The sequence below is a fragment of the Pantherophis guttatus genome, chromosome 12 (genome assembly GCF_059756535.1).
Source record: "Pantherophis guttatus breed Tessera chromosome 12, ASM5975653v1, whole genome shotgun sequence".
Lineage (NCBI taxonomy): Eukaryota > Metazoa > Chordata > Lepidosauria > Squamata > Colubridae > Pantherophis > Pantherophis guttatus.
In genome coordinates, this window is record NC_142074.1 from 522,195 (window position 1) to 540,621 (window position 18,427).

Sequence of the window (18,427 nt, forward strand, 5' to 3'; positions counted from 1 at the left end):
TTTCTTGTAGGCTGTTAAGGAAGTTTATTAACAGCTTTGTTTGGAAAAGACTGAGTTATTTTAGTAAATTTAAGTTTGGTACAGACTTTGTGTGCGCTGTGTTCTTTGGGGTCCATAGCTGGGGCAGAACACCCCGAGGAGTTTCCTTCCCTGTGCAGAGACCTTCAGCTGGCTCCTGCTGGGCTTCAGCCTCTGCTTGTTTTGTCTGGAAATGTGGCCATCGGAAGGGCAGGTAGAACACAAGGTTCGCAGGTGTCTCCCTTGGCCGTCATAGCCACCGCTGTGTGAATTCCCAAAGACGGGCACCATCCACAAAACTCTCTTCTAGGCAGCACGAGATTTCCACGGGAGGAAGAGGCGGCATGCAATTCTTAGGGCCGCACCTGAGTTCAGATTTGATCCCAAAGGGTATTGGAGCAGGCAGGTACAAACCTAACGCCTGTCTGCAACTTTTAACAGCGGCTGCCTGGACAATGAACGGCTAAGGAAACGAGGTATGTTCAGCCTAGCAAAGAGAAGGCTCGGGGCTGACATGATAGCTTCTTCCAGGGCAGGGAGTCCTCGATTTACAACACACAATTGAGCCCAGCGTTTCTGTTGTTAAGTGAAACATTTGTTAAGTGAGTTTTGCCCTGTTTTAGGATTTTTTTTGCCAGAGTTAAGTGAATCATTGAAATTGTGAACTTAGTAAGATGGCTATTAAGTAAATCTGGCTTCCCCATTAACTTTGCTTGTCTGTAGGTCACAAAAGGAAATCACGTAACAATAAGATAACAATAAGCTGATTGCATTTACCTGGGATAAGCATTTGCAATCAGTCAGTTGGATGAAAGCGGTTTTTACAAAATGGGAAGAGGGGGGCTAAATGCTTGGGCTGGGCTGGGCTGGGCTGGGCTGGGTTGTGGTGTTCCAAAGCATAAGGGCTATATTTTCAATTTCTTCTCTTCTTTGGCTAATTAAGGAGCCTTGGTGGAGCAGCGGACTAAAGCGCTGTTAATATAGCATTTAGCTGCCAGCTCCCTGCAATTACTGCAAGTTCAAATCTCACCAGGCTCAAAGTTGACTCAGCCTTCCATCCATCCGAGGTTCTCTCTCTCTCTCTTTCCTCCCTCCCTCCCTCCCTCCGGAAATGACAATCATGGCAGCAGTGAAGCAGTCACAATTTTGGCCAGATTTCAATCCCGCAGGAGTCCTGGGCCCCAGAGTTTGGCTGCATTCTTTAAGTTAACCCACTTAAGGGCTGTTGATTAAAATAACCCTGCTCTAGGACACATGATTTCACCCAATTGAAGGCTAGAGAGACAGTTTCAGCAGTACATAGATTGCCACAGTGTGTGTGTGCGTGCATGCGTGGGGGGAATTGCCATTGGAAAAGCTCCTGGCCCAAAATGTGGCTCCTGGTCAGTTCAGATTAGAAGTGGTCTTTGAGGAAGGAAGTGCGGCACCCCAGATAGGAAAGCACAAACAGGATCCCCGGAGAGGATTTGCAGGCATGCGGCCAGCAGGAGATAAGAGAACTGCAAGCAGCAAGGACGTTTTCCTTGTAAATAGTTTTTATCAAAAGCGTTTAAGTATAAACAGTAATAAGAAATATATTCAGAAAGAAAACTATAGTCAAGTAAATATGAAAAAGAAAAAAAAAAGATAGAAAAAAAAGGAGATATAAAAAAGAAAATAAAAGAACAAAGTGTGTGTATAAAGAAGTGGCTTCCAATCTTTTATAATCCAACCTAAGATTTTGTCATATTTTTCTTATTTCCATAACTTGCTAATCATCAATCATAAAATCAGTTTTGTGCACAAAAAATCCACAAGGTATTTCTAGTCACTAATGAATGCTAATAATGGCCTTTTTTCAATCAATCAGTTTATCCATCTCAGCAAGTTCGTTTAATTTCACCAATTATTCCTTCATAGTAGCTAATGCCAAATCTTCCACCTTTTGCATTTAATAATCTTAACCACAGTATTATATTGAAAAAAAAAATTTAAAAAGCAAAAAGCAAAAATAAGCTTCCGTGAGTTTTTTTCTGTTTACCCATCAGTCTTAAAAGGAAAAGTTCTGGCTTCAATTGAACATTAATCTTTAAAATCCTCTGTATCAACATATACATTTGAATCCATGTTTAAAGTTTTTTTTACACTTCCACCAAGCATGGTGAAATGTCTCTTCCTGTTGTTCCCATTTCCAGCCTGCCTGAGTTGGCGCTGGAGGCATTGGTGGCCCTCTCTGGCCTCTTGCACTGCAGCAGGTGCTTCTCTTCCCTCTCCCCCCCCCCCCCACGCCAGCCCTGCCTGTTGTTTCGGTTTGTGCTTTGGCCTCCACGTGGGATTATCGGTTGGTGTCACACTCTGGAGGGAGAGTTGTTTCCTATGATGTGACTGCATAGGCACAGCTGGTGTATCCCTGGCTTGGATCACCAGACACACTAAATCCTAGTGAGGTCGAGGGTTACTTGTTGGTTGGGGTTTGTAAACTGTCAAGTTTAGCAAGATGTGTGAACCCAGCCCATAGCTTGTTCAGCGTCACATGCTTGAATCGGCATCTCAGATGGAGTTTATGCAGCAGCATCTGCTGTTAAGATGGGAGTTAAGAAGGGCTGTTAGGTTTGCTGCCCTTCTCTCCCAGTAAAACTCCAGCACCAGGAAGGCTTCATAATATGAAGTTGCCCTTCGTGTGTGGACCATCAATGCCTTCCTCGTCTCTTTGCTCTGAATCATCTCCTCGGTCGCTGTTTCTGTGACCAGGAGGCCGATGCTCCTCCGCAGACACGAGTTCAGTTTCTTCTGCCTGCGATGCTGGAAACGGGAGAGTCTCCTCCAAGCTTGTATTGCTGAGTAAGGAAGAGGAGGCTGAAAAGCTGCTTATCGGTGGCTTGGAGCAGAAGGAAGCCGCTAAAGGATGCTGAGGCTCGGCAAAGGACCTTCGGGGCACCAAGGTCAGCATCCTCTGCCTACTGGGAGATGGGCGTTTTTTCCAAGAGGGCAGCTTCCCCAGGGGATTTGTCGGGGGTGGGTGTGGGTGGGGTCTTCTCTGCTTTCTCTGCATCCTGCAAGCACAGTCGATTTCCAGTGAAGGCTGATGACCGACTGGGATGGTTTTCTCCTTGGGCTAAGAAGAAGAAGAAGAAGAAGAAGGATATTTTACTTTTCTTTGCAAACATCCATTTCTCTCCCAGAGGTAAATAAAAAGCAAGGAAAATGAGGAGACTGCTTTTAATTACCCAAAGAAGAGATGTATTCCTTGATTGTCCTCCATAGCACCTAAAGGAAAACTTGGCTGAAAGCTCCCTTTGCTTTGGGCTTCTTACGTGAGTGAGTGTTTTCCCATGACCGCAGTCCTTGGGCTATTGGCTTTGCCTTGCTGCAGCGAGCTCAAGGCGGGGGTGGAAGGAAGCAGCTCCTCTCCTGATGCATCCGGACTGAGGAGCTTCTCTTTATAAAGAAGGAACGGAGACCCTGGCAGAAGCTTGGGCCTCATTTGCGAGAGTGCTTGGCTTCCCTGCTCTCTGAGCTGAGAGGGTCTCAAGGACAGGTGCTTGAGCTGCAGCTGTTGGCACAGCTTCTCTGACATGACTCTCAGAACATCTGTCAGGTGTGGGAGGGGTGCATTTCAAGAACATCTCCTGACCATTTGAAAAGCTGGCAAAGACTAACCAATGCAAGGCTGTGTGCTAGGGTTTTGCATAGAAGGTCATTGATTGGCCTCAAAAAAAAAAAAGGGGGTGGGGGTGTCACTTGTTGCACATATTCTATAAGCTGTGATTTCTTGAACAATGGTTGTTTGAGCCACTCCATGTGCTGATCCAGGATTAACATCCTGCCAAGGTGCTTCCGGTGACATCCTCAGACGGTTCTTCTGCATTGAACTTCTGGCTCTGCTGGGGATAGGATAGTTTGCAGAGCTCACCCCAGACCCTTATTCTGCCTCCGGGCTTTCCCATGGCTGGTAAAGGGTGCCTTCCTTGCCACCTTCTATCTCACGGCCCTTTTAGATTGCGCAAAGGTGGCTTTAGTAGAAATAAAGCAGAAGACACGAATATCATTTGGTTTGTCTCTCTTCAGTCCCTGAGTAAGATACAATTAAGCAGGTTTGGGTGGGTGAAAATGTTCTAAACCACACTTGACTGGGTTTGCATGACATTTATGCCTTAAACCATGGTTTAGGACATAGAATCATAGGGCTGGAAGGTACCTTGGAGGTCTTCCAGTCTAACCCCCTGCTCAAGGCAGGAGACCTTATACCAGCCGGTCAAATAGTTGTCCAGTCTATTTTTGAAGACCTCCAGGGATGGGAGGCAAAGCTGTTCCCTTGGTGGTTCTCGCTGTCAGAGAGCAATGAGTCTCCGTCCTTCTAGGTTAGTCCTCTCTTTAACAAGCTTTCACCTATTACTTCTTGTCCTGCCTAGTTTAAAGCTTACAAAGTTGGATTCACACAATGTGCTAAACTGAAATCAAATCATAAGATTTTTTTTTTGGTATTTCTCTGGGCTCGCACAGCGTTGTGATCAGACTGAAACAGAACAAAATGGGAATTGTCAAATGAGCGTTTTTTGTCTGCCTACTTTTCGCTTGCATTTGTGCTCAGCTGGTGCTCTTGAGAGGGTGATGGGGCAGGTGGAGACATTCCAGCAAAATTAATCCCTAAAGTTTTGCAGCAACATCCGTCTAACAGCTGCCTGAAATTCAGCAGATCTGGCCAAAGTAGCTTTCGTAAGGGCAGAAAGGGCTTTTATGCTCAATTGCAGGGGTGAAATCCAGCAGGTTCTGACAGATTCTGGAGAACCGGTAGCGGAAATTTTGAGTAGTTCAGAGAATTGGCAAATACCACCTCTGTCTGGCCCCAGAGTGGGGTGGTAATGGAGATTTTGCAATATCCTTCCCCCAGGAATGGGGATTTTGCAGTATCTTTCCCTGGAGTGGGGAAGAAATGGAGATTTTGCAGTATCCTTCCCCTGCGACACCCACCAAGTCACGCCCACCAAGCCACGCTTCACAGTAGTAAAAAAATTTGGATTTCACCACTGCTCAATTGTAATGGAGTTTGATTGGAACTGGATTAGCAAGTTGCAGCAACAAATCGCACTTCCTGCTTTAATTATTGTGTAAATCCATCCAATTCAGCAAACCAAGTATGAATAATGCATCTTTTCGTGCACTCCCTGTTTCATGTACTGCACGGATTAAAGTAAGATAGGTTGACAGTTTGTGTGTAGTGGAAGTTCAGCCTTTGTCCCGGTGTGGAATGTGAAGAGATTTAGAGCACTGAACTTCCATAGGATTTATTTGTTGGGGCAGAACAAAAGAACAGAGTTTGTGGATTTTGTCCATTTGGGTCTAGCGTACCGCGGAAGAGCACGCGAGGGCTTGGATGCTGCTTGAAGGGCTTCAGACGGAAATGAGCTCTGAGCGTGGGTAGGAGATCAGCGGATTGTGTAGCTGAGCTTTGCATGAGAATTCCGCCTCTTTTAGGGCATCCCTCTGCCAGAAATAATTAACTTGGAGATAACACAAGAATGGAACTGCCTTTGTTTTTTAATTATTAAAAGAATTTCCATGGCTGTCGAACCCAACCACTTAGAAAAAACAACCACCTTTTCTGTGACTGAAAGGTGAATTGCTCTCAGAGGCTGACGTAATCTTGGAAGTCGTGCTTGACAATAGCACATTTTTCTTTCCAGTAAATACCTGAAGTCTAAAATAAAGGTGGTGGTATAGTTTGCCGAGTGTATTTTGCTCCAAGCATGCCTCCTGCTCTTTAGGTCTTGTGTCCAGGGATGTTTCTGAAGCTGCTCTGGACTTTGGGGACTCTTCTGTCCCAGCTACAGACCCCAAAGAACACAGCACACACAGTTTGTACAAAACTTACATTTACTAAAATAACTCGGTCTTTTCCAAACAAAGACTGTTAATAAACTTCCTTAACAGCCTACAAGAAAACAAAGATAAAGTAATCACAATCTTACTAAGGTTGGCAGAAAGCCCAGAACCAATTCACAGAGATCCAGACACGAAGGAGAATGAACTTAAATTGTTCCCTACAACTTGCTTCAGTCGGCGTTCCTCCTTAAATAGGCTAAGGAAATGGCCAATTAGCTCCCAAGACTTACTCTCGAGGAGACCTCCTCCTGAGGAGCCATTCCTGCCTTTTGGCAGCTCTGCGCGCCTGTGCTTCGAGAAGAGGCTCCTCTTCTTCTTCCTCTTCACTTATGGGAGCTTCTGGAGGTTCTGAAGGCCCTGGCTGAATCCCCGCCTCTGGCACCACATCTTCTCCAGCCTCCTCATTGTCTGATTTGGGTGCCAGCTGCACAGGCTGCTGGCGCAACACCACACCAGCCTCCTCGCTGTCGGAATCAACTACAATCCACACAGGCCGCTGACGGGCCACAACAGGGACGCTGGGGAAGACCACTTGGGTGGGAGGACCATGTGTGGGAGTAGGGACCCTGCCTTTCTTAGGGTCTTTCTAGCACCGAGGAGGGTTTTTTTTAGAGATGTTTGCATGGAGATGGTGGCCTGAAAAGTGGTGTGTGTGTGTGTGCGCGCATGTGTGGGTCCTTAGTACTCCTGAGCTTGGGTGGTTTTCTTGAGAGATTTCATTATCCAAACTAGGTAACCGTTTCAGAGCCCACCCTGACTTCAGCGGCTTCTAGCCAAGAAATCAAAGATCTCATTGACAAGGAATTTTTAGCAATATTTTCAGACACTATAGAGTTGTTTTAGGGAAGATCCCCAGTGGCAAAAGGGGTTGGAATCGCAATTTATTTATTTATTTATTTATTATTTATTTATTTTTTGGTTTGATTTATATGCCGCCCTTCTCCGGAGACTCAGGGCGGCTTACAATGCGTTAAGCAATAGCCTTCATCCTTTTGTATATACCTGCTTAGTAGGGCTTTCGGCCCCCCCTAAGCTGTGTTCTTTTTTTTTTTTATACAAAGTCAGCTTATTGCCCCCACCATCCGGGTCCTCATTTTACCTAGTTCAGAAGGATGGAAGGCTGAGTCAACCTTGTCAACAATGAAGACTTCTTAAAGATTTGAGGCGTTCCTTAAGGGTACCTGCACATTTTTTTGTGTTGGGGATCTCCAGACTACAAATCCCAATATCCCCTGTGAGCTAAGGTTAATGGGAGTTGTTGCCCAGCCCAGGTGGTTGGGAAAGGCAGCATTGGACTAAACCTTCTTCTCACCTGAGTAAATGGCGCCAGTCTCGCCTGTTTGCCAAGTTCGTTCCTCCCAGCCATTCTTGTGCAGAGCCCACTGGAAGAAGACCCCATCCCCCCCGTCCTCGCTGCCCCCTCAGCAGTTGGGCTTGGGAGGTAAGTTTGGTTTAGAAAGCCATTGGGCACCCTCTTCTTTAAGGCTGTTGTGTTGTGCTTTCCCCCCAAAAAGCTACCTCCTAGGTTGTTGCAAATTGAAAACAGATGTTTTGATCTAAGCAACAGCAGGGAGATTTCTCATCTCGAAAGGAATATTGCAACAGCTCTAATATTTTGTGCGCCCTTCAGTTGGACATTTATCCTGTAATGCCTTCAGAGTCTCCTCCTTATCTGTATTGGTGGGAGGAGGCCATCAGTCAGATGGTCCTTCACAATGACACACATGGTAACTTCCAGCTGAATGTGGCAGCAGTCTACGACCATTGGGGTTGAATCATTTTTTGGTTACCAGTCTGCAAGTAGTTGCTATTTCTAACTCCACAAGAGAAGGAGATGCTTTATGGATCTTACTGGATTCCATCAAGTGCTGGGGAGGTTCCAGTGAATGAGTGGGCAGTTCTGCTACCAATCCATGGAACAGGAGGGTGACGAGTGGTGATTGTGTTGCTGTCACGTGAGGACTGCTGCTGCAAATCCCAGGGTACCCCATCATGGTTGAATGAGGAGGTGCAGAAGATAACAAAAGCTAGAACAGTGGTAGAGGAGAAAGACATGGAATAAGTCTAATCAAGCTTATGTGGTGGTGACAAGGCAAAACAAATAAAAAAGGCAGAATTTCTCCAACCGTCAAACTATCGGGATGCTGTCCAGGCAGCACTACTCCCTTTGGGGAAAGGAGTGAGCAGGAGAACTCTTGCTCCTCTTCACTGTGGCCTGGGCTCCACAGCAGCAGGATCTTACAGGGCAGCAAGGCCAAGGCTTGTGAGGTCATCAACGTTGGTGGACCCAGAGGAAGTGACTGGCAGGGCCAGATTTTCCTATAGGCTAAGTAGGCTTCAGCCTAGGGCCTCAAGATCAAGAGGGGCCTACATTCAAATTGTTAGCAAAATTAAAATTACACTTTCACTATAGGTGAAAGGGCCTCATAAGTGGAATAGCCTAGGGCCTCTTTTCATCTAAATCCGGCCCTGGTGACTGGGATTCTCTGCAAGGAGAGGCCTTTGCCCCAACATTGGTGCTAGAGGCAAGAGTCGCTTTAGCAGCTGGACAGCTGCCCTCTGGGCCCTGCCTTGGGGAAAAGGAAGGGTCTGAGCCTAATTCCAGGTGTTGCTGATGACCTATAGGACTTTGATCCTCTTAGGAGATGCTTTCAAACAGAATCTCCTTGTTTTGTTACAGCATCCTGGGAACAAACAATGTCGGCTGACGACCCCCAGGGGGAGGGCGTTCTCTGTGGGAGCCCCGACCCTCTGGAATGGATTGCCCACTGAGCTCAGGACAGCCCCCGACCTTCTTTCCTTCCGTCGCGAGCTGAAGACGTGGCTCTTCCGCCAATTAAACTGATCCGTTTGGGGGTACACTGGTATAATTTTAAATTGTCTTTTAATTGGGTTACTGATTTTAATTTTGTATTGTATTGTGATTTGTATTGAAGTTGTCATTTTGTAAGCCGGCTTGAGTCCCTAGGGAGAAAGGCGGCATATAAATCGCAATAGATAAAATAAATAAATAAATAAAAATAAACTTTTGAAAAATGTTTACAAGTCTCATCTGGTCAGAATGCTACTCCAAATAATGAGTCCTTGCCCTTGACTTCTAGCCTGTTTGGAGGCCCAGTTCCAAGCCCTGCGTGGCTTAAAAGCAGGTGAGCATCTCCTTTGCCCTTGGCAGGTCCCTCTGCCAGTGAAAGCGCCTTGGCCAGGGATGTCGGCCAGGGCTGTTTGACTGCTGCCATCTGTGGAACTAGCTGCAAAGGGAAGTTCAGCCGGGTCCTTATCATCCAAAGAAGTTTTTATTCAGAAAGAGACCTTTGATGAACAAGCTGGTTGGGTAGCTGGGTTTCTTCTTAGGTGCTGTCTATTAGCATATTTTTAATTTTGATTGAAAATGGTTTTTTTAATCATTTCATTTTATTACTCTTCGCTGTCTGTAGCATCCTTGGTTAATAGACTGGCTGGCCATACACTAAATTGTTGCAGATGAGTGTCCCAATGACTTGGGCATTTTAAATACACGGGTATCTAATGAGTTTCATACTTATGGGCACTATTTAATGCATTGAAATGCTTGGCGCAGTTAGCACATAGTGCTTGAGTGCTGCCCTATGAATAGACTTCAGATGGAGGTGATAGAAAGACCATATTGAAACTGCCTTGGAACTGCCGGCAAATGAAAAAGATTAAATCTGATTCTACATCAATAGAAGAGAACATCCGTAGGTCAGATATTTGAACTGTGGGACCCTTGGTGCTCTCAGTTTGGTTGCAGGCATTTCATTACCCAAGTGGGTAACCTCATCAGGATGAATGAGTGTGGGGTTTGCTCAGTATTGATGAAATCCCCATCCCCAGTGTGGGCGGGGTGGGGTGGGGGGTTTCCTTGGCATTTCTTTGATTAGAAGAAGCAGAATTTTCTGCAGCAGATATTTGCCCTAATCAAGGAACCTCCAAGGAGAAGCCCCACCCGAAACACTGGCAGAGCAAGCGAGCTCACAGGGCACCAAGGACTCCACAGATGGCACATCTTCTTTGGGAAGGTTGCCGGATGTCTCTGTCTACTCACACGCTGGGATTTCCTCTCTAGGCATTAAGGAGCGCAGATACAACTGGCCAGGTGCTGCCACCTGCTGCAGTGGGCAGTGCCCGAGGGCTTTGGAAGGCAGGGCATCCTTTCCAGTCTTCTGCTGTTCTCCTGCTGGAAGAGAGGCGTTTGGGTCCCGGTGAATATGAAGACCCCCGCCCCTTCTGACTGCATGAGATCCCGAAAACTGGAGGGCTCAGGTACACGGCAGTGGAGCTCCATGGAGAGAAGGCCTGGAGACAGGCAAGGGGCTGGAAGGCCTTCCGCTTTCCAACTGAGCACAGCCTGATCCTGAAAAAGGCTTCACCCACCTCCTTGTGGCTCTTTTTTTCTGAAGAGAACCGGGGGAGCTTCGGCACAAACATTCTTCTGCCATACATGCCATCGAACGTTTTGTGTGCGTACATGCATGTACATTTAATGTTAAGGGTTTTTTTAACCAAACATTGCCTGCATTGGGGAGGTGTATTTATATTTATTAATTTATTTGCCGCCCATTTCATATCCAGTGACTCTGGGCTTATGTGTTGCTGACCCCCCCCTTTGAAATAAGTGATATCTGTGGGGAGAGACTTCCGAGGGTCTCAGTGTGAGGTTTTGGCTGGCTGTGGGAGATCTAATGAGGCTTTAAGGCCCCTGCAGTCTTGGCCTCCTAGAGGTGACCTTCGGGGTCTATAGTGGGATGAATGCCAACTCTTCCTGGCTTGGGGCACCCCGTGAATGGTGGCCTTGCGGGCTGAGCTGGATGATCTTTCAGGAAAAGGGAGAGCCCCTTGTTTCCCCTCCCTTCCAGCTGTGGGTGCCTTTCCAAGAAGGTAACAAGCTGCAATTATGCACTCAAGTCAGCCAGTGTGGCTCATGCTCAGAGGACTTCTCCCTCTCACCCCCCACCCCACCCCCCACCGCTCCCTTGGATGGCTCATAGATCACGAGGGAGGTTTTGTGAGTCCTTTGGCTTCCTGCCAAGGTTGGAAATGCTGAAATCAGCCGCTCTACGCAATCTGACCAGGAAGTGGGCATTTTATTTGCTTGTAAAGCTTACATTCTGCCACAGTCTATGGACTCTTAGAAGTAAAGGACGATGGTCCCGTCATCTCTTTTCAATCTTTTCCGTTGATCTTCATTTTTAGGGCCAGGAATATATTTTGGACAATTTGTTTGAGAGGTGATAATGCCTTCTTCAGACTGATGTCTTCCGGATGTGTTGGCCTATAAGTCCACCCTTCCTATGCCTTATTAGTGGGCTCTGCCCTTCCTGTAGTCTTCTAAAAGAGTTTGTAAGGAGGCAGGAGCCCCCTCCCCATCTCTTCAGCATAGGAGACCCCCAATCAAAAGATACATTTTGTGCGGTTGCTATTGGGAATTGCACCAGGTTCTAAATCACGGCCCACAGGGCTGGATATATTAGCCATGCATTTTCTTGATTTTGCTTTTTGTCTAGCTGCTGTGGGTGTTAGTTTGATTTATCTTGTTCATCAAATGTTTTCAATGCTGTTAAGAATTATCCCAGATAAACCGCTGGCCTCTTTTCTCCCTGTAAACAAGCAGGGAGGCTGCATCGCTTGTCTGAATGGTCAGTGGACATACATCGGAAGGCCGATCTGGTAGAGAGCTTGGTGGACCAGGCAAATTCTGGAGGTGAACAGAATCTGCCTACTAAGAAACTTCCTCTTCTTGATGATGATGGGTGGGATCATCAAACTCTCATTTTCAGCCATGACAACAGAGAGATGCAGGTTGAATTCACACAAATTCAACAAAAAATGCTGTCCAGACCCAAAAGAGATGGAATGGCTTGTAGAGCAACGCATTGCGGGGATCTGGGGATGGTTTTCACTTGTGGTGGGAATCAGGCCATCACATCACACCATTATGGGACATTGCAAACCTTTTTATGGGACTCCAGATGTATTGTAGGAGCAGGAGAGCCGTTGCTGCTGAACCTTTGCAAAGGGAGCACTTTGAGAGGGTGCAGCTGCTCCGGTGGTGCAACAACCAGCTCCTGGCCGCTACGTTTCCATCAACCTGGAGGTGAAGATGCAGGAGCTTAGCTTTTTTGGTCTGTGCACAAGCAGGAAGGAGGAGAGCTCTCTCGGCACATGGCTCCCACACGCCTCCCTCCTGGCTAGGTGGCCTTTCCTGGCATCCCTCGCTGGGCCTCAGCAGCCCCCCACAGCCCCTGCCTGTCCTTTCCTGAAGGAAGCAGAGCAAGCGAAGACCCCTGGCAGCAGTTGGTTCTGTAGACAAAAGGAGACAGATTTGCTGGTTTCTTTGAGAAAGCTTCTCCCTCTCTCTTCTCTCCCCCCCAGGTGGCAAGCCTGCCGTGAACAGATTTTTGAAAGCAGAAAAGTCAGAGTTAGCCTTCCTTTGCATAAGGCCACCGGTGAGGAATCACCAGGCATCTTAGTTGTAGAACATGTTCTGAGCTTCTTTTCCTTGTCTTTTGAAATTCTGTCCGATGAATTTAAATACTTAGGGGTGACCAGAAAGCACCAACAGGCTTTGTAGGCCTCCTCTGAGCCCTTGGATTGTGCCTGGACTTCTAAAAGGTTGTTGAGTCTTCCCATTCTCTTTCCCTCTGCATTTCTAGAACAGCTTCTGAGACATTCAGGTGGTCCTGTATTTTAGCACCGGCATTTTATTTTTCCTGTCAAATCAAATACTTCTTAGAGAAGCTTCTGCTTCCCTCTCATAAGTGGCAAGTAACTGATGAACAGGGTGATCCAGTGTGACCGTTCCTCTCCCTTACGATCAGGCAAAGCTTGCCTTACCCTGGGGCCTTCTTAGGTTTGAGAATAATAATGCACAGCTGTGGAAGGCCGGGAATGCCCTTTGGGCACTGAGGGGTTGTGTCCCAAGGAAGCCTTGGGGAAGGGAAGTATTTGCTTAATGCTTCTTGTGACGTGGTTGGTTTTCATCAGTTGCCTTGAGATGCCTTTTTCTTCTGGCTTTGCTTGACAGGCAGCGTTTTATGAAATGCCTGAAGATCACTCGGGAGGAACAGAATGGTGAAGGCGCTGAGACCAGGGCACGTGAATTGAGCATGGTCCTCTGAGAGAAATAAGGGGGCAAAGATGGAGTATCTGCCACTTTCAGGAAAGCCTGTCTTAAATTTTCCAGTGGGCATCTCCAAAAGCTTCAGAGTCCTTGGAGGCCTGCATCAAAGATGTTGACCTAAATTGTCAAAAGGCTGAAGGCTAACTCTAGGTCACAGTAAATTAAGGCTTTTCTTTTTTAGAATAATTCTTGATGTGAAATGCTAAGATCTTTGTGTAGAGAAAACTCTTCCCACCCTCTCTCTCCTCAATAGTTGCTATTTAAATTAAAAAGTCAACTTTATCATCTTCTATTTTAGCCCTGAGTGTACCTGGAAAAGGTGAAGCTATTGAAGTATATGCCCTCCTCTTAGCTACTCTGTGTGTGTGTCTCAGTGCATTTCCTTCACACTGGGGTTCCCTGCTCTTCTAGTTTTGAAAATAGTTATTCTTTTTTATGCCTTCGATCAGTTTTTGATAACTGCCTGGACGGGCCCCTGCAGTTTTCTTAGCAAAGGTTCTTGGAAGTGGTTAGCCAGGGCCTCCTTACTAGGGCTGGGAGAGAGTGCCTGGGCCTGCCGTCTTAACCACAGTTCCCAATGGCCTTAGTTACATCTAGTTTTTATTCTGCTTTCCAAAGGATAATGTATACGTTTAGATGAGATATTTTCTTCTTCTTCTTGGTAGCCTACGCCTTTAAACTGCCTGACTTTTTGTCTGGCCTTTTGGCTGGGTTGGCACAAGGAATAATTTGATGGCTCTTCAGAGTTGCTCTCTGCCCCATTCAGGGGCCTTCAGAGGAACAACTCCTGCAGGTTGCAGAGAAAGCCTTCTGTCTGTGGTGGTCTCTCTTTCCAAAGTCTGAAGTGCTGGAGGGACCTGAAGATGAATGCTGAGCCTTTCCAAGAATATCCTTTCTTCATGCTTTCCTCCGTGGGGAGTGGGGAGTGCTGAAAGAGCTTGCTGTCATTTCCTCCAGGCTTCAGTGCAGGCGGGCAGAGGAGCAGGTCCATGGGTCCAGACTGGCGGCTGGCAGTCTGAGCTCTAAAAGCAGTGCCTGTAAGACGAGGGTCTCGCTCTCTACAAGGGTCCCCATTTCTCATTGCTGCCCGTAATTCGGACAGGGCACACTTCTGCCCATGGCCACAGTTTCTTTCCACAGGAGCCTTGAAGAGGAGCAGAATGGGGCTTTTGTTGGTTGGCCACAAAAGAAGCTTCTCCATGAATGAGGTTGCTGTCTGTGGGTGACTCTCCTACTTTCCCAATCCTGTTGGCTTCCAGGTGGAAGGGGTGCATCTGTCTGTTGTGCGGGTGCCGATGCTTGTTTTGCCACCGACCCTGCCTGGCAAAGTGCCCGCAGTGTGGCATTATTGTAACCGTCAGGGGCACTTCAGGGCCCTTGTTTAAGAAGTGGGAGAGCTGTCCCCACAGTTGGAAGGTTATCTCTCAGAAATAGAATGGCCTACAGCACATATATCAGAATAAAGTGTTAATAAACAGGTTAATGAAAAGGCTATAAAATTGGAAAGCATCTACGCTTCAGCCTCCTGTCACAGTACAGGCAGCCTTCACTTAATGAGTGATCATTCAGTGATCATTTGAATTTATCATGGGGTTCATATTTTAGACTCTCGGAAGAAAAACATGCATTTTTAAAGCTATTAGACATGAAACAGGAAGATGGATTTTTTAGAAGAGTAAAGCTATCATCCTGAAGTTAACTTTAAGTTCTTCCGGTGTTAACCTCTCGGGTGTTAGGTCACAGGTGCTTCTATGATTTCCGTAGTGTTATCCTTCAAAGGCAGCTCCACTCCCTCTTCTCGGTGTCATTTTCAAGAAATTCCCCCACATGGTTCTTGGCACTTCTGATTTCTAGACACTGATGTCTCACGGCCCGTCAGACTGGACAATCACATACTCTCTCTTAAAAAATCACTCATTACGCTTGATTCCTTCACTACCTCTTATGGCCAGAGCTCCCCTCCCTGGACTGGCATAGATTGTACTGACTGAAAAAGGAAGCCTGATCCCCATAGCTGCATGTGTGTGTGTATGTGTGTGTGTAAGTTTCACCTTTCCTTATTCATATATATATATGTGTGTGTGTGTGTGTATGTATGTATGTATGTATTTTTCCAACTCGCACAGGTAAACCACACAGCCAGCGTGACGCCATGTTGACTTGTATTATGACACTGTAAATATGTTAGAAATAATAATAATAATTATTATTATTACATGTATTTATATGCCGCCATTCTCCCGAAGGACTCAGGGCGGCAAACACAAGTTAAGAAACAAGTACAATAAAATCATAATTTAATCCAAATAATTAATTAGTAGTAAATAATAAAGCCCGGAATCAGTCTCAGCCTATTTGTTTGAAAAGCCAAGTCTTCAGGTCCCGACGGAAGGAGCAGAGATCAGGAGCCGTCCGGAGCTCAGTAGGTAATTCATTCCAGAGGGTGGGAGCACCCACAGAGAACGCCCTACCCCTGGGCACAGCAAGGCGACATTGGCTCGCCGTCGGAACCCTGAGGAGAGCGGCCCTATGTGAGCGAACAGGACGGTGAGAGGCAGGCAGGAGAAGGTCATGCAAATATCCCGGACCTAAGTCATGAAGGGCCTTATAGGTGAGGACTAGCACCTTGAAGCAGACCCGGAGAACCACTGGTAACCAGTGCAGCTCACGCAGGAGGGGTGTTATATGGGAGTAACGAGGGGCTCCTCGTTAATAATGAGCCAAGGTGGCGCAATGGTTAGAGTGCAGTACTGCAGCCACTTCAGCAGATCAGGGGATCAGATCTCACCAGCTCAAGGTTGACTGAGCCTTCCATCCTTCCGAGGTGGGTAAAATGAGGACCCAGATTGTTGGGGGCAATATGCTATTTAGTATACTGTCTTTGGTGTAAGCCGCCCAGAGTCCTCGGAGAGTGGGCAGCATAGAAATATGACTAATAAATAATAAAAATAATAAAATAAATAAGTTACTGTGCTAGCCTCTTCTGCCCTCAGTGATGCTTCTTGGGGTCTGTTAGGTTGTTTTTTATGGAAGTAGAGCTACTCCTGTGGTTATGTTTGCATCTCAGAAAGCTTTATGCAAGAGAGAAGCTCTTTCTGCAGGCAGGCTGGGTGGGTGGGTGGGTGGGTGGAGAGTTGGTGTCAGTGGCAGGGCTGCAATTCCCAGCTGGGGGCTGGGTGGGGCTCGGAAAGGGAGGGGAGCTCAGGCGTTTGTGCAGATGTTGCTCTGGTCTTGCCTTTTGGCTGCCTTGAGGAGAAAGAGCGAGCTCTTTCTCCTCAAGGCAGCCAAAAGGCAAGACCAGAGCAACATCTGCACAAACATTTAAAAGAGCAGATAAAAGAGCATTATTTTTTTAAAAAGTATTTATTTATATACTGCCTTTATTATTTTTACAATTACTCAAGGCAGCAAACATAACCCGCACGTGTTTACAGACATTCCAAAGGCTGTGGATATATTGCATACCACCAGAAGACACAATTCAGTGCCAAACTGGGACATCTTGACAGATGGCGAGACCCCCGGATTTGCCCCTCTCAAAACTCACTCTGGACACTCTGCCCCCCCCCCCCCCGGCGAAGCCAAAGTCATCCTGACATCATCCCCACAAACGGCCTGCCCCAAGCCTCATCTGCTTTCAAGCCAATGCTGGGACTCCCTTCTGAGAGGCTCACCCTCTCCCCAAGAGCTCCTCACACCCTCCAGTTGGAGAACCTCTGGGCTCAGAAGAGTGCCAACCCAACCCCAACCCAGCTGCAGTTTTGTTACTGAAGGTGGCGGCAGCTGCTGCTAATTTTGTATCCCAAAATGAGTGTGTCTGTTCTGGATTAGGGAGTGCCTAATCCAGAACTGCTGCACTTGGCAGGGTGAATTTCAGAAAAATAGTTTGTCTACCTGCCGCTTTTCCCAAGATTTCATTGGCATGCCACAGTTGGTCTCCTCTAGTTGCAGGACCAGTTTAACAGGCCTTTGTAATCCACAGTGTTATTGCTCTCGGCGCGTGTCCTCAGAAGCTGCAGGAAGACGAAGGCTCCTCTGTCCACCTGTCTTCATTCCAGTCAAAGCACAGGCAGCTTCAACTTGGGCACGTTGAGCTGAGGTTGAAGAAGGGCATTGGAGCTCCACCTTCTAGGGCAGCCCCTCTTTCTGGAGTCTCCCTGTCTCTTCTGCAGCTCACTCAGCTCTTCTTTCCACTCCGCTTAAGGGCCTTTGCGCAGGAGGCACACTTTATCTCCCCCCCCCCCTCTCTCTCACACACACACACACAGCCTTTGGGTGTAGCCTTTTTGAAAATGGTGCTAGAGTTGTAATCGGTAATGCAATAGAAGGGAGAAATCATTAAAATATTTCAAGAATCGTAATCTGCATTTAAATGTAAACTAAATTCTGGCTTTGTCTTGGTTCTGCCTCCTTCTTTCCCCTGGTGACATCCCCTTTGGGGGCTACACAGTCCACCATGCCAGTCAAAGGCGTGGGCAATGCTCCTGCCGCAAAGAGATGGGCACACCTTCCAGGTCCCTTCAGGGTTTCAGTGGAGCTCCTAAAACTGCCCAGGATTGTGCCATTTCTTCTCCATTTCCATAGCATGATTCTTCATGGTAGGTTTCTAGAGGGAACAGTGCTTGATGTCTCACATGCCATGACATCATTATGCAAATGAAGCAAACATTGGAGTGATGACATGATACCCAGGACACCTTTATGGGTACCAGTGGCTTTTTTAGCCAAGTGGACAGAGAGAAAGAGTTTGGTGCCAATGGTATGGACACCGTAGCTGCCACCATGGCTTGGCTCCTTATAAAGCACCAGGAGACCGACCAGTGAGGTTGCTTCGTGACATCTTGGCTCACCTTTGTCTCTTTTCTGGGTAGATGGACTCGCTTTCTGACTTGACCAGAAATATTTCTGAAAATAATGACACTGACGGAGACTTTAAAATAATATAGAAACACAGAATCCTAGAAATCTGACAGCAGAAAAAGACCTAAGTGACCGAAGCACTGTCCACAAGGAGATGGTAGTTATAAATTGGAGGAAAGATTGTAAAAGTTTTATAATTATCAGGTACTGCAGTTGGTGTAAGAAACTGGTGGGAAACGCATAGCAGAAGAAGACAAGAACAAGGATTGATAGAAACATCTTTCACATTGCAGGCTTGGAGTGGGCACCGCCCTGAGTCCTTCGGGAGTAGGGTGGTATAGAAATCTAATAAAATGAAATAAAATGAAATCTAAGAAAGATCCTGTGGTACAGGAGAATTTCTTGAAGCATAGAGAAACGGCTGTAGGTATCATCATGACTGAGTAATTTCTCTCCTTCCTTTTAGTGAAAGGAAACGGGCACAAAATACCTGTTTTATGCAGGAGTCTTGTTTAGATTCTAGATTTTGCCTGATCCCCAAATTTAAAA

At 46.7% G+C, this 18,427-nt stretch overlaps 1 protein-coding gene across 4 annotated transcripts in view; it reads left to right on the plus strand.

The window, feature by feature from the left end:
- The window catches only part of OPHN1 (oligophrenin 1), a 116,550-nt gene that overhangs the window by 5,853 nt on the left and 92,270 nt on the right, over positions 1-18,427 (plus strand). The window contains exon 1 of one of the 4 annotated variants that reach the window (XM_087877517.1): positions 874-3,181. The exons of the other annotated variants lie outside the window; for them this stretch is intronic. Coding sequence (XP_087733643.1) covers positions 2,965-3,181 — 217 coding nt within the window. The 5' untranslated portion in view covers positions 874-2,964. Of the gene's footprint in view, positions 1-873; positions 3,182-18,427 lie in introns of those variants that run through there. 4 annotated transcript variants of the gene reach the window in all.